Here is a 25,085-nt window from a genome sequence, read left to right on the forward strand (position 1 = left end):
AGGGATAGGAAAAAAAAAATGGGCAAGTTTAAAAATATTTTGGTAGCATCCGTAGAGAATGAAGACAGAATCAAGAGCAAACTTTGTTTTGGGAAGCTTAGTGAACTGAGATACTGAACCTAAAAGCAAATTCAGCTTTGAAAATTTAATTTGAGGTGGAATGGGTCATAGCAAGCTAGGTTTAAGCAATGGATTGGGAGACACTTGTCTTAAGACATGGATGGGAGAGGGCTGTAAGGAAAAAAGCTCTGGGACAAGAGCTGAAGAATACTAATATTTACAGGCATGTATACGAAGAAAATTCTGGGGGAAAAAAAAAAAAAGATTGAGAAGAAGTAGCCAGGATGGTAAGGAGAAAAGTAGGAAAAGATACTACAATATAAGACAACAGAGGATTTGAGAACAGAAAGAGAAACAGAACCTTTTTTTTTTTTTTTTAATGGCTGTGCAATGTGCCACAGTGTGGATGCACCACAATGTCATGAGAGGACTAAAGACAAAACAGAACTCAGAGCAGTTAAATAATGTCAAATGCTCCAGGAGGGCAAAATTCTTCAGCTATGAGAAGAGGGATTTCATCAACCTTAAAGAGGATTGCTGTGGGGATAAAGTGGGTCCTATTCACACACTGCATGCATCATGAAGACATTCAATGTCAATAATTTTCCTTTATGAAAGTGAGTTGCTGTGACATACCTGTGGTTCAGACTATACCCTTACTCCAGAATCTTTTAAAGTCACGCTTACAAATACCTAGACATTACATTGTACTAATGTAGTTTTTTTGTGTGTTCACTGTACTTGTCCCTAATAAATGTGCCTTTTCCCCCCTTCTGAATATGTCACTGGGACCAAATCCTTTGATTTATTGGCTGCACCAAAAATCACAGATTAATTGGCAAGATAAATACAAGTGACATTTTATTTTTGTGCATCTCATTAATGTATCTCAACTCTGATTGATTAGTTCTCTTCCAAACAGTAGCTAGGATGGGACTAGAACTTGGTGCCATAGAGTAGAATGGTTTGTGCCGGTTGCTTTCCTAGGGAGGCTTTAAAATGTATTTCTTTGTTTCATGTGTGCTCACATGACAGTCTCTTACATTTCTGTACCTATTTCTATTTTCTTCCCCAGGAACTAGCTCAAGTAAAATAATTCTTAGCTCTTTCTTTAGGAGAGGGGTAAAGAAAATAAAGTACCAATCCAATTAGAGAGAGAGAGATAAGGAAAGTAGGAAAAGGTTGGAAAGGCATTTTATAATTCATTAATCTATACTGGTACCTCCTAAAATTTTTCCTTTCATAAAAAAGAACTGAAGAATAAGATCAGAAACTAGTAAGATATCACAGCCTTTACAAGATTTACCACTTGCTTTTTATAGGTTTATTGACGATTACCAAGTTTCAATATGGTTCAAATAATTAAATACTGCAACTGGGACATTAAAAATACAAACTAATTTACCAAAATAATTGTATTCTGAATATTATGTACAATATTATACATTTTACATTACATAAAGGGTTTTTATACATAAAGGTAAAATTTGATTTATGATTATTGAAAATCCAAAATATATTTGAATGAAACATTCCTATGCATACATATAATCACTCCACTGGGATAATAATCAAAACCATACGTGAGTGTGGTATTAAAAACTAACTTTACATTCATACAACAATGGTAGAAATTAAATGTCTTTATTAACTTGAGAGTATTATTATAAAACCACACACATATGAATTATATAACCTAATTCTATATATTTAAAAATCTTTATGTAGAGAGACAAATATGTCTTAATCCCAGAAGAATTTTTGATTTTTAATTTTTTTATTTTAGGGGACTTTTGTTGTCATTAAAATGCCATACATGGGCATAACACAAGCTCCAATCCCAGCAAACAGAAAGGTCATGAGGGTCTATCATATCAATAATGGGTATTTTACTGTATAGTTTACAAGAAATAACCCTATTCAATTGTGTAATTTGGAATGCCTTCATATTTATACTTGTCATCAAAGTGATTACATATCGAGGACCAGAGTTTATGGGGGAAATATATATTATGGTAGAGAACTAGATATTGAAACAAGGATGTTACTAGATGATTTCAGAAAAAAAAGAACTGAATGGGTGCTCACATAGAAAATGCCACCCACACACACTAAATTAGTTATTAAACAAGGTTTCAGTCCTTCAAGAAGGTTAATACACTGATGCATCCTACCTTGTTTGAATACTGGACTATCAAAGTCCAGAATACTGTGGCATAAGTTTGAGTACCATCTCATTTTAAAATCTAATTCCTTTCATGAACAGCTGTGATTTGAAGTAGAGCCAAACATTTTTCGGACACGAAAAGCCTGAAAAACAGTGTCTTTATAAACAAAATGCTTTTCCAATCGTATGTCAGTCTGTACATGGATCTCATTCCAGAGACAGAGGGGTGAAAATTCCATCCCAACTATACCCAAGAACCTTAGAAAGGCAGCAGTTAATAAACTGGCCATTGTTCTTAAAGGCTATACAGCATTTTGCAGTATTTCCTACTTGAAATCCTGTATTTTGTTAAAGGCAAACAACAGAACACCTGGAAACCGGGAGACAGAAAAGTAACAAGCTGAAATATACAAAATCGGTGCTCTTTTCAACATCACATAATCTATGAAAAATGAGATTCAAAGGCTAAGCTTTGCTTTATTGTTTTTCTTCCGGTTCGTGTTTAGCTTGAATATAAAAGAAGCTCTAACCTAGGTTATCAAAATATATTCATATAAATGTATAAGCATTTCTAATATAAAAGTTAAAAAAAAAGTCTAAATTCTTAATTTTTGTAATTAAATATCCTAGAGTTCAGTAGGCAGATTTATTTCTGAGCAGCTTGAAAAGAACCCATCGGCTGAGCACTGTCCACGCGGTCGGCGCCGCTACATTTCCGCTCTTCGCTGGGATTTCTCCGCAACCGCAGCCCCGTCTTCTTCCTCTTCTTCCTCCTCCTCATAGGGTTCCTCTCGGCGTTTAGGGCGGTGGTCATCTCGAGCTTCTTGTTCTTCGCCATCATTGTTTTTTTCGTCGGCCTTAAGAGGAAAAGGAAAAGGGAAAACGAACAGATAGGGCACAGGGTTAGTGATATAAATAATTCCCTCCTTAAAGAATTAGTGTGAAGTTACTCATTTTTAGAGGAAGGAAACGAGTGGAGGAATATGTTCCGACAGGCAACAGTGCTGTTCTTCCCTAACCTTCACGTTGTCACAGGGTTTCCTAATTCTAGGTTGGCCCGTTAAAACTGCTCGGTGCCCGAGTGGTACCCGCTGGTACCTCTACCCAACCAGCCAGACGTGTCTCCTACGCATGCGCACACGCAGTAGTCATCTCTGTCCTATACCTACGTTTTCCTCATTTTCACCATATGTCTCCTCCGCATTATGTTCCAATTCCCTTTTTTTCTCTTCAGTCAAATCTTCCTGAACCTGAAAGAAACCAGAGATACCAGATGACCCTTTATATCATTTAAACACTTGCAACAACAGATTTTGATTTCCAAATAGTTCATTAAAAATAGCAGAAACAAAATTAAAATTAAAACTAAATTCGAAAAAAGACAAAAGTCTTTTTGAGTCAAAGATTTAACTTGTCTATTAGCTATGAAGAGATGTACAATACACCTCCTACAAAAAAATCAATGCCATCGATTTGGAGCCTAGGACTTTTCTGTTTGAGTTTCTTTCTCTGAATGAGCATTAACCCTGCAAGTATAACACCTAAAGAAATTCAGCTTATAAAATTAAAAATTCCCCATTTCAAAATGGGAGAACTGCAGACGTCTGAAAGCTCTGATGGAATGTAAGTTCTAGGAAGACAGGAACCATCTGTCTTACTCAACTGTCTTCAATACCTAGGTGTGTCCCTGGCACATGGCAATTGCTTAATATATACTGGTGAAATGCATCAGTCAATGAATGAATAAGTGGATCAATGCAAAAAACACCTGCTCTGTGAAGGCACAGAAAACAGACACCATTACCTATATTTGAGGTAGCAGAAAACAGAGAAAATGTGTATATATAATCCTGTAATTAAGAAGAGTAAGTTCCTCTGGCTAAAATACCTAGAACATAAAACACATCATTTCAATTTCTTCATGAAATAGTTACTAAACTGCCCCAAATCCCTACATCTCTCCAGTGTTCTACTATGACACTTCTGTTTCAAATTTTCTTTTATGTGCACTATTACTATTACATGTCTGTCACTGATCCCAATTATTTTTTCAAAATGTAAATCAAAGAAAGTACCCCAAAACAGAGATTATTTGCCCCGAATCATCTCTATTTATTGATTCCATTCCATAAAAATACAAGGTAAAATACTTTCTAACAAACTTTTAAATCGTGTATGTATACCAAAAGATTGAAGTCACTTGAATTTCAAAAAAACTTTGCTGCCCATCCATTAAGCATCATGTAGTATCCTGGGACTAAAAGAAAAGCTGAGCTGTCCTAGGACACGGGTATAAGAGTAGGTCTTCCTGAATAACACACAGAATTACCAGATTGGGGGCAGAGACAGGGAAGAGGGTGTTAGAAGTCCCAGAAATGGGCAAGGTAGGAAAGCAAACAGATGTTACACTTAAAGAGGAACAGGTTAAGGGCTACCTCACAGTGTCCAGCCCAGGTGTGACAGGAATGAACCACAACCCACCAGCAGAAACCTGACTTGTTAAGAGCTAACAAAGATGACCCTTCAAAGAGGCATCCATGGATCCCAGCTTTCCGGAACCTCTTCTAATCACAGCCCAATGCCAGCCAGACGCACAGCCCCTAAACTACAATGCAACTAAATAAATACATTCTGGGGACAGTGGCATAAGGCTTTTTTTGTACTCACATGTCCCAGTGGTGAGAGCTAAAGAGAAGACACCCTAGTCTCACCTACAGGTTCTTTAACAGTCGTCCATAACCTCTCTTCTGCCCTTTGTCACACAATCTCATAGTAACCCTTGCATTGAAAACACTGAATTACTAAATTTCAGACTACATATATACTCGAAGTCTCACTAACTAAAACATCATTAAATTACTAAAGTATCCCCATCAATTTCAGTGAACAAAGGTATGTCTTCTGCAGCCTTAATAATAAAAATACACTAGCGAACACCAAACTTGGTTTAGCTGGGGTTGGGAAGGAACTGCCTTGAAACTGCAAGGTGGTGGGAAAGTATATATAAATCAGGGTCCACAAAATTTTTTTGTAAAAGGCCAGATTTAGTAAATATTCAGCCTTGCTCAGCCATAAAGTCTCTGGAGCAGCTACTCAACCCTACTGCTGGGGTACAGAAGCAGCTTTGGACAATAGGTAAACAAAAAGGCATGTTCAAAAGAGACCTGACTTACAAAATGGACTGAGGCCTGTAGTCTGCCAAATCCTAACAAAGGCTGTAGATTCAGACAGACCTGGATTTAAACTGTGGCTCTAAAATGCTGGCTGTATAAAAATAAGGTCACTTGTTTCTATTATGAACATTTGCCGGCACATAAAAATAAAGCAAATAATTTAGGGAACTCCTTATAGCCATAACCAAGGTTCAAAAGTTAGCTCAATGCTGCCACCCTTGCATCACCTATCACTGTTCGTTCATTCTTTCTTTCTTCTTCTTTCTTTATTTTGATGACCTATTCTTAAAAATTCTAGATCTCATGTAATTTCATTCTTACCCATCTCAGTACATATCTCTAAAAACAATGGATTTTTCTTATATAACCACAACACCATTATCACACCTGAGAAATAATTCCATGGTATTATCTAATGTCTAGTTCCGACTTAACATTTTCCTGATTATCTTCAAAATGTTAGGCACCTGGGTGGCTCAGTCGGTTAAGTATCTGCCTTCCGCTCAGGTCATGATCCCAGGTCCTGAGATCCCTGCCCAGTACCCAGTAGGGAGCCTGCTTTTCCCTCTGCTCCTACTCCCCCCCCCCCCAACTCATGTTCTCTCTCTCTCTGTCAAATAAATAAAAATCAAAAAACAAAAACAAGGGACGCCTGGGTGGCTCAGTTGGTTAAGCAGCTGCCTTCGGCTCAGGTCATGATCCCAGTGTCCTGGGATCGAGTCCCGCATCGGGCTCCTTGCTCGGCGGGGAGCCTGCTTCTCCCTCTGCCTCTGCCTGCCATTCTGCCTGCCTGTGCTCGTTCTCTCTCCCTCTCTCTCTCTGACAAATAAATAAATAAAATCTTTAAAAAAAAAAAAACAAAACAAAAACAAAACAAAAAAACCCCAAAACTGTCCATTTATAGTTGGTTTGGTCTAATCATCATCCAAAGGCCGTACCTAACAGCGGTTCTGCTCCCCTTTTTTCCTTAATGCTATTGTTTTCCTGTAGAATGACCCACACTCTGGATTCACTGGCTTCTTTAACATCTCACTTAATTCATTCCTCCAGCTCTCACATTTCTTATAAAAGGAAGTTAAAGATTTATGTGAATTCAGATTCAATTTGCAAAGCAAGAGTTTTTCAAAGGTGATGCTGCAGATTTTTGTATTTTCATCACATCAGGAAGCACATAACACTTGCCCCATTTTTTGTGAGGCTGAAGTTGGTTGGTGAGCTCAGAAGGTAACTGCCTGAACCCTCCACGATAAAATTCCCCAACTTCCATTCATTAGTGACGTCATCCATTGATGACTGGCTCTTAAGTCACCTGTTTTAATTAGAGGCTACAAAAATGGTGACTTTCTAATTCCATCACTCCTGCATTCACTAACTTCTATCAAGAAGAACTTGCCCATATCAATTATTTAGTTACTGTCCTTGGTATACTTAATTATGATAGCCTCTAAAATCAGATCTGGGGGTGCCTGGGTGGCTCAGTGGGTTAAGCCTCTGCCTTCAGCTCAGGTCATGATCCCAGGGTCCTGGGATCAAGCTCCGCAGCAGGCTCTCTGCTCAGCAGGGAGTCTGCTTACCCTCCTTCTCTCTCTGCCTGCTTGTGATCTCTGTCTGTCAAATAAATAAATAAAAATCTTTAAAAAAATAAAAAGATAAAAAATAAAAATAAAATCAGATATGGATGGGCTCTAATCATGGTTCCAACAATAACCAGCTATGTGATCTTCAGAAACTTGGCTAACCTCTCTAAGGGTCAAATTTCTTATCTGTCAAATAAAAGGGTTTGATAAAAATCAGTGATTTTTAATTTTCTGTGTGTGGGGGGTTATGGACCCTTTTAAGACTTTGGGAAGAAATGCAAATGTATGCAAATAGGCACAGATACACATCATTTGACACAGAAGTTTCAGGAGGTTCAGACTTCCCCGAGTCCACCTGTGGCCACCTGTTCCAGGAATGCTTCTCCAATCAGCATGTTCCTGGAACTCTGATTCCTAGGCCCCACCACAGGTTAAGATCAAAATCTCCGAGGGTAAAATCCGATCCAGGAGTTTGTACCTTTCACACACTCTCTCCAAAGGGATTCTTAGCCATGGTAAAGACTGAGAGCTACTAGCCTGAGTGACAGGCAGTGTAGGGTTAAGAATGTCTCTGACTAGGGGCGCCTGGGTGGCTCAGTGGGTTAAGCCGCTGCCTTCGGCTCAGGTCATGATCTCAGGGTCCTGGGATTGAGTCCCACATCGGGCTCTCTGCTCAGCAAGAAGCCTGCTTCCCTCTCTCTCTCTCTGCCTTCCTCTCCATCTACTTGTGATCTCTCTCTGTCAAATAAATAAATAAAATCTTTAAAAAAAAAAAAAAAAGAATGTCTCTGACTAGAGAAATAAATGCCCTTGCATACATACTTTCTTCTCTTCCCTGGAGATTTACTACAGAATATCTGGGTTGTTTATCAGTTGTCAAAAGAATCTGAGGTAAGAAGCCCTGACATAAATTTACTCTTTAATTTATGGAACCCACAAATGCAAATTTTGTAATTTTCAAACTTATAGATAGACATTTTTATTCTGGTAATATCTTCTTTGTGTTTGGAACAAAAGTAATGCAAACTTGTTTTAAAAGGCATTACTGATGGGGCGCCTGGGTGGCTCAGTGGGTTAAAGCCTCTGCCTTCAGCTCGGGTCATGATCCCAAGGTCCTGGGATTGAGCCTCACATCGGGCTCTCTGCTCAGCAGGGAGCCTGCTCCCCTACCCCCCACACCCCGCCTGCCTGTCTACTTGTGATCTCGGTCTGTCAAATAAATAAATAAAATCTTAAAAAAAAAAAAAGAACATTGACTATTTAAAAAAAAAAGGCATTACTGAAAAGGAACAAAATGATACACAGAGTTTCTAATTTTCAAATATGCTTAGACTAATAACAGAAGCCAAATATTACTCCTTTATAATGGAGACACACCAATTATGTCTTCCACATTCGACCCTCTTTAGTACACTAATAAAGCTGATGCAAACATTCTGTCAGAGATTTCCCAACACTGCTCCTCATTACTCATTTTTATTCACTGAAATCTAATGTTTTAGGCATTTTAGAAACGGTCCCTATGTGATGTAACAAAGTTTAATCGCCAAAATAAGACAGATCTACTGAGTCCGAAATGGGCTTTGGCTTTACACATCAAAGATGTCATGGGATGAGACAGGAACCAGAAGGCTGAACTTGAAGTAGATCAGAATGCTAAGATCCAAAGATGTGGATGGAATGTGACAAAGGAAAGGCCTTCAGCACCAGCAACTCTTGGAGTCATGGTGAACAGGGGAGCTGTGCTGCCTGGCCAGCTCCGTGCTAGGGTGACTCCGGCTGGCAGTCCCACTAAAAGTAGCCAAGTAACCCTGTGCGTGCTCTCCCACAAGTGCACAGATCCATCTCTGTTCGATTATATTTGGACAAAATGATCACTGAGAGTGTTTTCAAGCAGTCATTTAACTTATATATATTTTTGAGCATTTAAATCACTTTTAAGCACCATAGCACCTTTTGGCAATGCCATACTTTGTCTTGTTTGCTCATCAGTAGATAAAAAGTCTGGAAAGTAAGCAACACAGGGATGGGATCCCCACATGAATGTCCCCAACAATAATCCATGAACATGTGTTCATAACCATCATTTTTATATCATAGAAGGATAACACTATTGCACTAAAAGAAGGCAGGGATAGTGCAGATTTCCAAGAAGCACACTTGTCTTTGTCTTGGGTTCCACTCTCTGAGCTCAAGTCACAAGTCTGATGGGCTGAACCTCTAAGCAGGGAGGGCCCTGGCAAGATGGATTTCATTCCTAGGAGCAAATGCTGATGGAAGTCAGGTGATGTAGGAGGGGAAGCAACGAAAGCAATGGGCCATACATCCCTGTAGTCAGTGTACTCTGAGGCTCAATGCAGAGAAGGAGGACACAGATGACACGTCACTTCATGGAGTGTCCCTTTTGGAGCATCCCACAAATGTCTCACAAGCATCACTTAGAAACATGAAATGGCTCTCCCATATTGCATTCCTCTCCTTCCCATTTTGCTGCAGTCTGGTGAGAACTTCATCTCCGACTATTACTAGCCTTAAATGGTATTTGGGAAACACTCTTCTCCCTCCTCCGGGAAAGAACTGGGAACAATGGGAAAAGGTGGGAAGATCCAAGAGCTAACCATCTCAGGAAGGCACCACAGTCTGTGCAAGGGCCCCTCAGGGACAGAGAGAGGCGTCACCCAGGGAAGGAGAAAGGCAGGCTGAGAGCATTCCTCCATGGGAGGGTGCATGACCTCAGACTTCAGGCCTATGCAAGAGGGGGTCAGCAAGAGGGGCAGAGACTCCAGAGAGGAATTCAGAGCAGGAAACCAGAGAAAGAGAAGCAGGACCCGGGCCCACTGCAGGGAGAGAAAAGGGCTCCAGTGGGCTCAGAGCACCCAAGGGACAAAGAGCAGCAGTCCTCACCCTGGCCTGTCACCACTCTCTTCCCCTCCTGTCTCTTTCTTTTTTCCCTATCCTTGAACCTGCTTGGATCACTGGAGTGCTCTCTCCACCTTAACTGACATAACATGAAGGTTAAAAAAAAAAAATCAGTAAATATGGATTAAAATTTTATGTTTACCCTTCTGCATTTTAAAAAAAAGTCAAGGTGAACCTCCTCTCTTTTAATCCCTCAAAGATATCTGGCATCGGACATAATGAGACAGAATAATATTTGTCTAGAGATCCTGTTACAAGAGAAGTCCAGATGAATACTTTTTTCTTGCCAAATTTCTTAATATTCAAGGCTGCTAGTTTTTCTAATGCTCTTAATATTCAAGGCTGCTAGTTTTTCTAATGCTCTCCTGTGATACCATAGCTCAGGATCTTGATCAGGATGAACAGCAGGATGAGAACAGAGAAAGAATAAAAAGATCAAGCCAGAGTGCACATGAGTAGAGCTGTATGTTGCCAATGGCTGTAAAGAGCAACATCCCTTTCTGTTTTTCCGGTATAAGCACATTAGCTCTGAGAAGTGGACAACAAACGTTACAAAAATGAAAAAGCAGGGCTAGTTGAGGGAACTACACACACGAGTACAGCAGCACATGGATTCTGAGCAGGAGCCCCAGTGGCGGGTGGATCTGTCTGGGCTGACATTTGTCCATCCATTCACGCAGTTCCTCTTAGGGCTAAAGCCTCATGTTGGCAAGAAGCCTGGCTGAGAAACCCCTCTGAACCAGAGCTTTCCTGGGCCAGAGAGAGAGACTCAACATGGGACTTGTTGAGGCCTGTGGCTCATTCACAGCATGTCCCCAGGTGTGGAGCTTCAGGGGTCCATACAGTAGAGCACTGTGACTAACCAGCCCCAACCAGACGTGCTTGTCCTTCACTTACATAGGTGTGCCATCACGATGGGCACTCCCTTTACCTAGTCAGCAATCATCTGCCAGAAGTTTACAATAAAAAGGAAACTAAAATGAAATTTAAGAAATTCCACCCATGGAGGAACACCTGAGTGGCTCAGTTGGTTAAGTGTCTGCCTTCGGCTCAGGTCATGATCCCAGTGTTCCGGGATCGAGTCTCACATTGGGCCCATTGCTCAGCAGGAGTCTGCTTCTCCCTCTGCCTGGCTCTCCTGCTGCTTGTGCTCTCTCTCTCTCTTAAAAAAAGAAGAAAGAAAGAAATTCCACCCATGGGGCGCCTATGTGGTGCAGTTGGTTAAAGCATCTCTTAGATTTCGGTTCAGGTCATGATCTCAGGTTGTACGATCGAGGCCTGTGTCAGGCTATATGCTCACATGGAGTCTGTTTGAGATTCCCTCTCTCTCTCCCTCTGCTCCTCCCCACCCCATGCTCACTCTCTCTCTCTCTAAAATAAATCTTCAAAAAAAAAAAAAAAAAATTCTACCCAAATGCTTTTTATTCAGCTGAGCTTCTTACATACTTTTCCCTTCCTTTATCATCAAATTTCATTATGACACTAAATTCCTAGGACAGAAGAGGCAAAAAGTAGACACTTAAAACTATTTTGGAGGGTGTTAACTGTATTCTGACAGATACTGGGAGGTACCCTCCTGAGGCAGAACTGTGGCAATGTCTACAAGTTACAGGGGTCACTCCAGAACCCCTCAAGAGGCAAAGCTTTGTTGTTCTCTCTTTTGTGGGGGAAAGAAACAGGAGAAAATATTTCTTACAAAAAACAGACAGACCTAGGCCCACCATTCCTAGAAGGCCACATGTCTTCTTTCATTTCAAAATTTCTAGTGAGAACCAGGAGGAAAGATTCTATGACCCTGTTTTGGTTGCCTCCTAACCAAACATCTCTACTTCCACGGTCCATTTCTTCTTGAAAGCACCTTTTCTCCTCCCACCTCTGTCTTTCTGAAGGTGTCTACAGAAGGTGTGTCAAAGCCCATGCCGTGACGTAAGGGGAGTGTGATACACCAAGCATCCTGACCAGTTTCCTGCACTCCGCCTCCCTACCTCCTCCTCTCCCTCTTCCTGGTACTGCTCGTCAACATTATCCTCCTGCTGGTCTGGGTTTCCTGCCATCTGTTGAAACAAAAGGGGAAGCTCAGGTTACTGAACATTGGAGATGTGTTTCATAGTACGCTGGGACAAAGAGCAAGCTTGCTGCCATAAAAAATGTACTTTCAATGCATCAGTGGTCAGAAAATGATGAATAACCCTTCCGAAAACAAAACCTAGGAGGTGTGTTACTCTCTCTGAGTATGGATATATTATTTCACATAATGGCCTAAAACCCAACCAAAGAAGCAAACCTTCCATCAGCACGCATTAGACTGACCCTTTGCCAAGACCTAGGCAGTTAATAAGACACCCAGGTTAGAACCACCTCTGCACTAGCGTCTGCTTACCACCAAATGTTCCTCCACCTCGGCATTCTCTTGCTTTTGATTACTTTGTTTTGGCTCTTCATTTTCATCTGGCAAATTTTCTTCCCTCACTTGCTCGGCTTCCTCAAATTCATCTTCACCTTGATTATTAGGGTCATCTGCTGGGTTTATATCCTCTACAGCAGCCCTCTGAAAAATTTGAATAAAAAGTAACCACTACTTCAAAATCCAGGATCAAATTTAATTTCATTTGAAAGGCCACATACTGGCAGAAAATGAAGTCGTCCTCCACCAGAATGTTCAGATCTATCCTTGCCAAGACTCACAAGTACACATCCCACTGTCAAGAGAAAACTCCTTGCATTATTCGTCAGAGGCTGAATGAATGAGAATGCTGTACAAACAACACTTGTTTTCTGCAAGTGATTCCAAAACAGTCCTCCGAATTCTATCACAAGAAGTGTGAGCATAACTAAATAGATAACAAGAAAACAAGAAAAACAGTTAATAAAAGCTACAAGACAGGGTGCCTGGTTGGCTCAGGTGGTTAAATGACTGCCTTCGGCTCAGGTCATGATCGTGGGGTCCTAGGATCGAGCCCCGCATCAGGCCCCCTCCTCAGTGGGGAGCCTGCTTCTCCCTCTTCCACACCCCCTGCTATGTGCTTGCAAGAGCTCACCCGCTCATGCCCACCTCACTGTCTCTCTGTCAAATAAATAAATAAAATCTAAAAAAAGAAAAGAAAAAAGCTAAAAGACCAACTAGGAGAGATCATTAAAATGAGATTTAGATAGGCAAATTGTAACTTCTTCCATGAGTATGCTGATTTTTATACAGGCAAACTTTCTTCTACCAGGGATTTTTCATGGTAAGTGGATGGACAGCCCTTGACGAGTGAGAAGGCGCCACCAGAAAGGACCTAAGAAATGGGCTCTAAAGGAGACAAGAATGGGCTAACCCAGTCTCTGGCAGTGTATCATGAAAAACCTCTCCCCCAACTCCTTCTCTGGCAGCTCTCAGTGACCATGTTCAACAAATGCCCTTCACATGATCAACTTGAGATTTATCTCTATTTTCCACTCAAACTCCCAAATCACCTTTCAAAATAATCCACGTCTTCATAAAGAATCAGAGTTTAAAGCCTAAGCTGGGCAGACGGTAAAGCTTACAGGAACTTCCCGATGCCTCCAGGGTCACCAACAGAACACTTAAGGGAAGCAGCAAAGGCTTCTAATAGATGAGGCCTCAGAGTGAGATTTGGTCTCTATTCCTGTTCTCCAGACAACAGGACTTGACTCCAATTTACTCCAGGGCCTTGAACGCAGTCAAGGGTTCATACCGCTGTCTCAGCTGATCTACGATGTGCACACCCCTGCTTGTACACTTCACGCCAGTGCAGATGACGCTCTTCTTGGGAATCCAGAGTGACAAATCAACACCTTTGCACAACGCCAATTACCCCACAATCTCATTAGATAGATTTCTTTCTGTGCATTTCCAACAAATTCGTGTGGAAATTATGTAACACATTCTCTTCAGAAAAAAAGTACAGAAAGCTTTTGCAAAAACCCATGAAATGTACACCCTGGGTCCAACTCTAACCAAGTAGCAAGTTTAATAGGCACAGTTGTTACATTCAAATAAAACAGACGATCAGTTATGAATCAGTTATGATTCAATGAAGCTGGGCAAAAATTTTTTAATTAAAAAAAATAGATGAGATAAAGAGAGAGACAAGTAGGCTAACAATTTTCACTGAAAGAAGGAAGGGGAGGAAAGCCACCAGTGTGTCATCCAGAACATGAAAACCACTAATGGGAGAGTAAAGGGTTACACAATCAAGTACTCAATGTACACAGCACCTCCCAGAGCGGGGTGACTGGAGCAGGCATCCTTTTGCTGCCCCTCCATCCCTGTCAGGCGCACACCTGCTTCCTTGCTCCTCTCGCAAGAAACTCTTTGCCCTTTCACAGTCTCTAGCTCCTTCTTGCTCTCCTGCTGTCTGGAGCCCCTGCTCTTTCCTGAGCATCCTCTCCCAAGTGCTGATCCAGGGGCCACAGGCAAATGTATCTGTCACATCCCTGCACAAGCAGAAAGGCCATTTCCATCCAAGGGGCTTCAGGTAGCTATCAGGAAGCCTTCCTTCTATGATTCTCAAGGAAGGATATGGATCCTCCTTCCCATACAAACAGAAACCATATGAAAGCACAGACTGAATTTCATAAACATGGTGGTTGATTTACTAGCAAGATGACAAGAGAGCTAAATTAAGTCGTAGAACTCATTTACACGTCTGCACAAGAACATGCCCCATGGAGCCTTGCTTGCCTCGGGCTCTGGGCCACACAGCTATGAATTGAAAGGCTGGGTCCTTTCTTGGTAAACACAAAGAACATTCCCAGTTAGTAGGTCTCTACCAATTTATATACTAATTTTTCTATAGCACCTTGGCACCTGAGCAGATTTTTCTTTTACTTCTCAAGCCACATATCCTTATCCACCCATGTATTGATGAAAATGGCCCCTGACTACTGGGAGATGAGAGTCACAAGACATACAGAACACTCTATTGGACTATTCAACAGGCTCCATGATGGTCCATTTCCTTTCCCTGGTTCTCTGACTCCCACACTTGTCCCCATCCCCGCCATCTTTCAAAATTATTACATATTTCAATACCTCTCAATTTCGTTTTTCTCAGTTTTAATTTTATTAATCTAGAAGTACGCAGAGGGAAAGTCCTTCTATGTTTTCCCAGAACTTTTGAACCAGTCTCATCACCCACACGTACCCCAGTTTACAGTTAACAACATTGCTGATGCCATTACACAAGTCCCCTTCCTTCTGCACTGACGAAATAACAGACACATCTGGAGCCAGGGCTCGAGCCAAAGGCATGGTGTCAGGCAAACCTTCAAGTTCCCTCTGCCCCACCCCAACCCCGGGGGTTTCCAAGTGTCATGACCAACAGAAAGGACACTTACATCTGCCTCAGATTCCGGGTCAGTTTCATGGGGCCCCTGATCTTGAGGCTCATGTCCATTCTCTGGGTCTTCTTCTGCCTCATCTTGGTGCTGGTTGTCTCTCTCATAGGCTAGCAAATTGAAGGAACTAACATCAGTGTGGATGAACCAGAAAGGATCTTGCCCTTTCACTCAAAGAAAAGCCACTGGTGGGCTTTCCTCCAGACCATTTCACCCAATCTCTCCTCCAGAGAGATTAATTCACCATATGGCATACATCTCAGCTTTTCTGAATAAAACTATGTCCCCTTCCCAGACCATGTGTCTAAGGACACAGCTTGGGTGAGTGACACCATTCTTACCTTCTCAAACCAGTGTTTGTAACATAAGCTGCATTCTCCCCCTTATTATGCAGAAAACAATAACCAAAACTTTTACAATAAAAGAAAGCCCAGTCAACTGGACACTGCCAAAATTATCAGCTAACTTTCGGTAATATCAGAGGAAGCAGCAAGGTACAAAAGAAGAAACTGATAACGTCTCAGGAAATGAAATAAAGAACAGCCCCATCTGCAGAGCTCAGATCAAAGCCGGCCCACCCCGTGTCGTCTGATATGGCAGTGCTGAGGGCTGCCGCCCCACAGACACAGCTCACATTTCAGCTCGCATAGACATTTCTTCACTGCTTTTGGAAAAAATTATTTCCATAAAGGGAATTTAGATAAGAGCATACAAAGAGAAGAACAAACAACTTTTTAAGTAAGATGTAAGAGGAAAGGTTAAGTACATGGAGAGTATTTAGCTCATAGGAAATAGGGATGCAAGGTAACTTACCATCAGGTTTCAAGTGCACCAAGGGATTCATTAAATAAATAAGAGAACAAACTGTTCTCTCCTCTTACTGATAATGGAACAAAAAAGCTTAAAGTGCTGTACAGGGGGATATAAGGAAAACAATTTCATGACTAGAAGGGCTATAAAATTTCAGAACAGGCTATAGAGGGAGTTTGGGTAATCACCTTCTTTTTTAGATTCTTTAAGAAAGGATACATACCTGAGTGTTAAAGTTGCCAGAGAGACTGTTACTTTCTAGTTCTATTATATAGTAAGTGATATTTGATAAATTACATAGGAGATGCTCACCACAAGTGGAAGCTACTACTACCTTAATCTGAAAAAGTTTTAAAGGCAATGATCCAAAGGCTTCCAAGGTAAGGTGAAAATGGAGTCACTTCCCAGAGTATAATAGCCCAATGATAATGTATCAAAAATAATATTTCAATATACAAGAAGCTTAAGTGACGGGAAAAACATCAGAAAGGAAAGAGATGATCTTGAGCTGTCTGGACCACCGGCATGCACTGTCTGGGAGGATTACCAAAAACATAACAGCAACAACAGCAAAATATGCACGGTACACAGACGTCCTTTGTGTGTACTCAGATATGCACATGACTCTGAGTGGATATCACATGTTACTAAGTAATCTTATTAACACATCCATCATCTAAGAAGTCTCACCACCTCCTTCCTCTTCTTGGATGCCCTGGTCCTCGGCTCCCTGAACAATATCATGATCCACAGCATCATAACGAGCTTGCTGCCTGGAAGGGACACAAACAGCATCAATTCAGGGACAGATTAAGTGGCACAACTGGCCATACATCATTTATATTTAAAGGTAGCAATAAACAAAGTTTCCAACATTTTTTAAAAAGTCATAAACAAATTTTTTGTAAACTGTGTGCTATTAGGTTTCATAAAGATTTCAGACACAATTTCAAAGAGTACTTTAAAAGAGAGAAAATGCCTTTCAAGTGATAAAGTAAAATAAAGTTAGCCCCAACCCTGCCAGGTTATTTTGAGGCCTAAACTAAGCTTGGAGCCCTAACATTTTTAATTAGGGGTTAAAAATGTTGATTATCTTAAAAATTAAGTATTTAGAAATTTAGTTCTCAAGCGGCTGTTCCGCCCCAGCCATAGGAGACGCGCAAGCTCATGGGTAACAAAGCTGTTTGCCATCTGCTTATACCAACAAGAACAAGAGGCGCAGGGCCCCTGGGTGGCTCAGTTAAGCGCATGCCTTCGGTGGAGGCCATGGTCCGGGGGTGCTGGAGTCAAGTCGCACCACGGGCTCCCGTCTCAGCGCGGAGTCTGCTTCTCCCTCCGCCCGCCCTTCCCCGGCTCATGCCCTCCTCTCTCACTCGTGCTCTTTCTCTCCAATAAATAAGTAAAATCTTTAAAAATAAATAAATAAAAGTAAGGAGAACAAGAAGAGGGGCTCTGAGCACCCATCAGGAGGAGGCTACCGGAGCTGTTCGGGGGGCTGCGCCCGCCCCTCCTCCTCGGGGCTGGCCGGCCTGTGCCGGGCCACCTCTCCGGCCAGAAGCTGCTGCTGCTGCTGCCGTTGCCGCTGCCTCCACAAGGGTCCCTGCAGCCGCGGCTGGTGCAGCGCCTCCTGGTGCTCCCTCGGCGGCTGCGCCTCCTCCGCCCGCCGCGCCGCCACTTGCTGCTGTTCCAGCTGCTCCTCATACGGTGACCGGATTCTGCCCACCGGCTTGGCCGACGGATAGACCTGAGCCACAACAAGCGGGTGCTAAGCAAGAACAGTCGGGACCTCTGGATTCTCTCGTCCTCTGTTCTTCGCGACCAAGTCAGGGGGCAGGGCTGGCTTGTTGAATTAATCCCTGTCAGGTGCACCGTGATTACACCCTGACCCCAAGGTCCCCCAGAGCCAGAACGCCTACTTCCCAACCCTCTGAGGCACCCTCGGCTTCTTTTAGCACCTGATTTGCTGGCATTCTGGCAGATTTTCCATGTGCTCTCTCTCACGTGGAAGAGGGCATCACAGACAAAATCAGTTTTGGAACTTCATTAAATGTTAGGTTTGAAAGGCTCTGGCATAAGTGGGCACTTGGGTGACCTCACAGTAACTGGGGCATTTGTGAGCTGAAGCTGTGGCTAAGGCTCTTCCAGGAAGAGTTTAAGATGCAGGGATGCCAATTAATTCTAGGAATGCACAAGCAGTCTCAGATTAACCATAGCGGGGGGGGGGGGGGGGGGGGGGGGGGGGGAGCAAGCCAGCCAAATTTCAGGTAAAGGCCGAGAGGCAGAGAACTGATTTCTTCAAAGAAAAAGAGAATAGGTGAGAACATAAGACCTTTCAATGAAAGGAAAAACAGACAGAGGAATTCTTAAACTCTGCTGCCCACTGAGCTACCCGTCACTCTCTCCTCCGCCACCCCCTGTCCCAACCAACATAAGCACACATGACTTTCACCAACAGAAAGAAGGTACATGGGTAAGGGAAATCAAACCCACGGTGGGGATTGCTTTTGAAGAAAGCTATGAGGGACACACGAAAGGGAGAGGCTTCTCCATGCTAAGTTGGCAACAATATAGAAAAGCAGTTGAGGCCTTTGCATCTACTCAGCCCAAAGCCTCAACCAGCTTGAAGTCTTAGAAAGTCTGTGGGCAAACACAACTTCAGAGTCATAAGTAAAAGGGGATCAGCATCTGTAGCCCGCCGTCAGGTTATCTGCGGACAGACAGCGGAAGAAAGATACCTCTCTTCGTTCAGTGCTGCTTCAAGTTCTTTTCAAGAATGATTTCTAATATAATGGATTTTTTAAAGGGAAAAAACAATATTTCTGTGAGAAGGAAGTGCTCTGCAGGGGGAGCCTGAGCAGAGACTGGGTAAACATCCTCCCCCAGTGGGGCATCCTTAAGTGATAAGATCAGCCTTGTGACAACTTAATAACCACCTTGAAGATGAATGTGCAAAAGCCAACCTACCATTTGATAGTAAATGAACGGGGAGAAGTAGACTTTTGATCATAGAAAATGAGATCTTTCTCAGCCTCACAACGCCCATGGGACTTGAGCACCGGAAGTGCCCAGTCAGGCACTCCTCTCTCCTCTCACTGCTCAAAGGAGGGCAGCAAGGACTCCCGTGTGAGGCTACTGACAAAGAAAATACACTCACCAACTACCCTCTCTTCCCCCAGACATCTTTCTGAGCTACCTGATCGGCTATGCTAGGAGCATGTAACATTTAGTGAACTCACTCAGATTTTGTCTGAGAGGGTGTCAGCTCTGGGGAGGCTTTTTCAATATTTAAAAGCAAAGCCATGCTCCCTGTCCCAGCCACCAAAACATAACCCTGGTGGACGGGAAGCAGATGACCTTGTACCTGGGCAGGAGCATGCCCTCCCAGAAGGTTGACTTCCTCTCCAGGCTCATGCTGTTCCCTCCACTCCCGATCCTGTTCCTCAGGGGACGGGTCGTGCTCCTCCTCCAGACGCTCGGCCTGCCCGACCTGCTCCATCGCTTCCTCCTCGAGGGCCCTTCTGTGCTCCTCTTCCACCTGCCGCTCCTCTGGCTCTCTGGCTTCGGCTCCGCGGGGCTTCAGCTCTGCTAGAGCCTCAAACTCTGCCTTCTTCTGGGTGGGAGGGTCAAGTTTTGTTTCTTCCGTTCTTCGAGGAACTGCTTCATGCGTCTGCCACCCGTCACTATTTCGAGACACCTAGGCCAAGCACATCACTGGAAATGACACTCTTCAATTTTGAAAGCAGTGATAAAAGCTCTTTATTACCATGTCTATGGGTTACAACATAAGCAAAATCCTGGAGCCTAGAAATACAGTCCTGACTGAAAAGTATGGCTGCAGTGGAGTCACTTAACTCTTCTCACTCTGTAATCTCACCTATAAAATAGAGATAACATAAGCACGATTTCATCCCGGGAATAACACAGTACATAACCCAAGAGTAAAGCCTATATGTGACCACATCTTAGTAGGAAAAGCCATCTAACTTCTGTTTTCCCTTAAGACAAAAAGGAAAAACCCCTCAACCTTCAAGTGATGAAGAGTTTATGTAATTTTCTTCAATGTAAATTTTGTTTTCAATAAGGATTTGGAAAGGGGGACACTGGGCTGGCTCAGTCACACGAGTATGAGACTTCATGTCCAGGTTATGAGTTCAAGCCCCACAGGTGCAGGAGGGGTAGAGAGCTCACTTAAATGAATGGAACTTTAAAAAATATGATTTGAAAAGAGAAGGATAAGATCAAATCGATGATGAGTTGGGTTTATTTCCTACTGACCCAGAAAAAAGAATGCCATTACTAATAGGCATCCATGTTAGCTAAAAATAGTGCCCAGTAAGCCAGATACAATAAAATATTTTAAAAAACATATTAGAGTCGTATTTCTTCAAATTAGAGGAAATCCTTGGTAAATATTCTGTATTGTTAACACATAAAATTCAACATAAGACATGTCTTTTTACAGAGAACTCCTCTTCTGGTTTAAATTGGTTTTCCTGGATTTAAAGTTTCAGAGATTACCACTTGACCTTCATTGATTAGAAAAGAGGGGTTAAAAAAAAAGATGTCATAATATCATTAAGAAAATTTATCACTCTTTCCCCCACTGCAACCTTATTCATTGGAAAAAATTTTTGGTCAGATTGTTCCTCCAAATTGAAATAAATGTGAAGCCCTCTTAAATTAGCAGAACTGTAACTGAGAAATTGGAATGAATAAATGAATGAAAGAACGAATGAAAAATAAATGGAGGAAGAAAATTCCTCTCTCAGACATCTGAGGACAACTTCTGGAGATGTATGTCTTACCAACATCCTCACACACCTGTCAGGTTTGACATAATACTGCTCTGTCTTTATATGAAATATTTCTCCAAAGGGCCTTAAGTGCTTTCAAATACCTGCCATTTATCTCCACAGCATTACCGTGAGAAAGGTTATAGAAGATAACTACTATCTCCACCTCACAGATGAAAAACTAAAGGTATAAGTCATTAAAAGATTAATTAATTCAGTAAATGGGTAGTCAGACTCAGACAGGGAATAGAACCAATTCCCAGGCCAGGGATCTGGTCATGTTTTCCTAATAATAACAAGGAAGGATCCATGAAGACAGAGACGGTCTTGCCTGTGAAGGAGTGCTCTGCCAGACTGAAGACTTCTATGAAGTCCACTTGTAGAGACTTAATTATTCCCATAAGATGGTAACTCAGGACACAGCTTCTCAAACATTCGTTGTCAAAAACAACTTTCTCCGGGAGAAAGATAGCCATATTTGTCATTTGTATTACGCATGTGATTAAAACAACAACTTCTTTAGAATTGAGGACAGGAGTGACCCTACTTTTGATGTCCCACTTAGAAGACACTCTTAAGCAAGGCTCAACTTACAAACAAACAAAAAAAAGTGGATTAAGAGACTAGCACCATATCTTTGACAGTTTTATAAAAGCCACTTAAATACAATTTTTGGCTTGTTCTGTGTGGACCTAGCACTGCACCAAGTTCAACTATACTACCAACTTTTAATTCTTTTTTTTTTTTTTTTTTAAAGATTTTATTTATTTATTTGACAGAGAGAAATCACAAGTAAGCAGAGAGGCAGGCAGAGAGAGAGGAGGAAGCAGGCTCCCTGCTGAGCAGAAAGCCCGATGTGGGGCTCGAACCCAGGACCTGGGATCATGACCTGAGCCGAAGGCAGCGGCTTAACCCACTGAGCCACCCAGGCGCCCCCCAACTTTTAATTCTTGAGTGGGCTTTTATAGAACAGCCTCATGATCATTTAATCTTCTTACTCTACCCCCCAAAAAACCAAACAACAGGAACAAAAAGAAAATTTAAAAATTCAGACACAACAGCCCCTTCAAAAAAAAAAAAAAAAAAAAAAACCCACATGAACAAATAAACCAGTGAAGTCTTTCCCAGAAAATACTGTAGCAGTAGCTCTGATTGTCCTCCCCAGACCAGCTGAATCAGTTAGAAATGGAAATCTTCAGGCTTCATCCCAAAATAACTGAACTGGAAATTCTGGGCTAGAGCCCAACTCTCTGTGTTCTAACAGCTCTGCTGGGGACTCTGATAAACGCCGAAATTTGAGAACCACTGTCCTAAAGGAAGAGTTGGCAATATTTAGAGCAGTTCACCTGATGACAGCTTGACAGGGAAAGTGACCCCATCACAGAATACCAGTTCACGCCTCTTACCTCCTGTGGCTCCCCGGCTGCGTTCTCCCTCACTGTGTTGTCACCTTGTGGAGAATGTGTCACCTGGGTAACATTCTGCTGCTCTGCTTGCTCTGGGTTTCGAAGGCTTGGAATCCTATTCAGAGTATCTCTCAACTGTTTATATTCTGCAACTTGTGTCTGTGTGTAAATTGCACAATTGGACGCAATTGTACAATTTGAGGAGGGAAAGAGATATCGTTCATGAATGGACATTAGGGTTCACTGGAAGACAAGTCTAAAATATTATACCCAAGTACAAGTTAGGAAAAAGATGCACATTATTTCCATGCATTAGCTATTCTCACTTGGACACGCTTAACCATTTTTAAGCACATGCAAATGAGAATTAGATATAAAGGGAACGGAGGGAAAAAAAAGATCTAAGACAGATGTTAGTTTCTCATGCTATGTTAAACAGTCAGAATTTTTATAAATAACTTTCTGGTATAAATATCATTATTAAAAGATAGTTTGCCATCAGATTTATAGCATTAAAAAAATCTGTTTAAAAATTCACATAATTATATAAATACAAGTGCAGGTATCTTTTACCAATATGGTCTGAGTAACGTTTTTCAGTGAAAAGGAATCACAAGTTTAAAATAAGTAACTAAGTAAATCTTTATGTATATTTAGTTATTTATTTATAAAACCACTCAGGCCATCCCCCAACCCCCCATCAATCTGTGCTCGAATAGGGTTCCTAACTTTCCAGAACGCTTCTGGTATTGTGTTCTGCAGATTTAGGAAAGCAACAGCATTGGTATGAAACGAGCCTAGATTTTTATTCCTCCATTGTGAACCTCCTTTCTTCTCAGGTGATAAAGCCACTGATGTAAGTATTGAAGTAAAATTAACTCATCCAGGTGTGTCTGTGCGGTGGTGGTATGTATGTGTGTGTGCATGCACAATATCTTTAATACAAGGAGCTAGAAAGACAGAAAAAAAAAATCAAATACCTTAACTAAGAAAATCAATAGACACTGCTCATACTTAGCTCATCATATGCACCAACACTGTTATCCTAAAACAGAAATGCTGTGTGTGTAAAGACACACCTACATAAACACATACGAAAAAAACAGAAATCTCTTCTGGACAAGTTTCCCAGCCAATGGGCACAGCAGAGTGGTGAGTGGAAGCTAGAATCCAGCTGGTACTCCCACCGCCCCAGTCGTGCACTCTTCCACCCCAGCAAAAGGGGGGCACTTTTTTATCCAATTCACACAAAGGTGCAGTAGTTTTCTTGCTAAATCTGTCTCAGAGGCATTCATCCTTGCAGTTTGTATAAAGGTATGCCATATGGCTAATAATGGCCCTTATCCCAGAAATCTATCAAAACATCTGCAAACCAACTTTGGTGGTCAAAGAAAATTTTTTAAAAAAGACATCCACATAGTGATACTTTTAAGAAATATTTCTTCTTTCTCCTCCTCCTAGATATATATTTGAAAGCAATTATGCTACAGTACTCCAATATCAATGTGCCCTGAGAATCCCAGAAGGATCGTGTTAAAAGTACAATCTCCTGGGCCCCCACCCTAGAAACGATCACTCAGTAGGTGTGGGGCAAGTCCACACAGTTACACAGGTAACTGTGATGCAGGAAAGTCTCCAAAACACCAACTGAAGAGGTACACATGGCCGTGATGTCAAGAGGACTTAAACTCTAAGCTCCGTTCTGGTCGCTGATCTTGGGTCAGCTATTTTATTTCCCCTCGACCTCCTTTTATTTAGTTATAAAAAGGACACAATGTAAAAAAAAAAAAAAGGACACAATGTAATATAACTCAGTAGACTGTGAACATTAAATAAAATTCTGTATAAAAAAATTCTTATGATTGGGACGCCTGGGTGGCTCAGTTGGTTAAGCAGCTGCCTTCGGCTCAGGTCATGATCCCAGCGTCCTGGGATCGAGTCCCACATCGGGCTCCTTGCTCATCGGGGAGCCTGCTTCTCCCTCTGCCTCTGCCTGCCATTCTGTCTGCCTGTGCTTGCTCTCTCTCCCTCTCTCTCTCTCTCTGACAAATAAATAAATAAATAAAATCTTTAAAAAAAAAAAAATTCTTATGATGATCCCTGATACACTATAAACTCAAATTGTATTCTGTTCTTTTTTTTTTTTTCTTTAAGATTTTATTTATTTGTCAGAGAGAGAGCACAAGCAAGGGAAGGGGCAGGCATAGGGAGAAGCAGGCTCCTCCGGGAGCAAGGATCCAGATGTAGGACTCGATCTGAGAACCTTGGGATCATGACCTAAGTTGAAGGCAGATGCTTAACCGACTGAGCCACCCGGGCGTCCCTGTATTCTGTTCTTGCTGTCCCCTCACTCAACTACACTTATAAATTGGGTTGTCAGGCACCTGGGTGGCTCAGTCAGTTGAACATTCAACTCTTGGTTTCGGCTCAGGTCACGATCTCGGTGTCATGAGGTTGTGGCCCACGTCAGGCTCTGTGCTCAGCTCAGAGTCTGCTAGAGATTGTCTCTCTCCCTCTCCCCCTTCTGCCATGCATGCGCACTCTCTCACTCTCTCTCAAATAAATAAATAAATCTTTAAAAAAAATCAGGATGTCAAGTCACAATCTCATAAGATGATTTACATCAGAAATGTAGACACTTGAAGCAGCATTTCTTTTCTAAGGAGATCCAGGGAAAAGTATTAATACGGGGATCTGAGGTGGGACTATTAAGTACTACACCTAGTTCTGGCAGAATGATTTAAAGGGGGTGGTGGGCAGGCCAACTGGAGCCCCTTCTCAAAGAAGCAGAAAATATTTTTAAAGAAATAGAATACTACACATAAGTTACATTAATA

General features: G+C 42.0%; 1 protein-coding gene across 4 annotated transcripts in view; it reads right to left on the reverse strand.

The window, feature by feature from the left end:
- Window positions 1-1,361: 1,361 nt before the first annotated feature.
- GOLIM4 (golgi integral membrane protein 4) overlaps window positions 1,362-25,085 on the reverse strand; it is an 82,023-nt gene continuing 58,299 nt past the window's right edge. For 2 of the 4 annotated variants that reach the window (XM_047729790.1, XM_047729771.1), the window contains 9 exons: window positions 22,249-22,407; window positions 19,411-19,743; window positions 17,528-17,793; window positions 16,743-16,822; window positions 15,240-15,349; window positions 12,277-12,444; window positions 11,882-11,950; window positions 3,397-3,477; window positions 1,362-3,084 (listed from right to left, as the gene is read on the reverse strand). In XM_047729790.1, the coding sequence (XP_047585746.1) occupies window positions 2,935-3,084; window positions 3,397-3,477; window positions 11,882-11,950; window positions 12,277-12,444; window positions 15,240-15,349; window positions 16,743-16,822; window positions 17,528-17,793; window positions 19,411-19,743; window positions 22,249-22,407 (1,416 nt within the window). In that variant the 3' untranslated portion in view covers window positions 1,362-2,934. Of the gene's footprint in view, window positions 3,085-3,396; window positions 3,478-11,881; window positions 11,951-12,276; window positions 12,445-15,239; window positions 15,350-16,739; window positions 16,823-17,527; window positions 17,794-19,410; window positions 19,744-22,248; window positions 22,408-25,085 lie in introns of all 4 variants that reach the window. The other 2 variants (XM_047729782.1, XM_047729761.1) reach the window with 1 other exon arrangement.

This window comes from Lutra lutra, chromosome 1, assembly GCF_902655055.1.
Source record: "Lutra lutra chromosome 1, mLutLut1.2, whole genome shotgun sequence".
Lineage (NCBI taxonomy): Eukaryota > Metazoa > Chordata > Mammalia > Carnivora > Mustelidae > Lutra > Lutra lutra.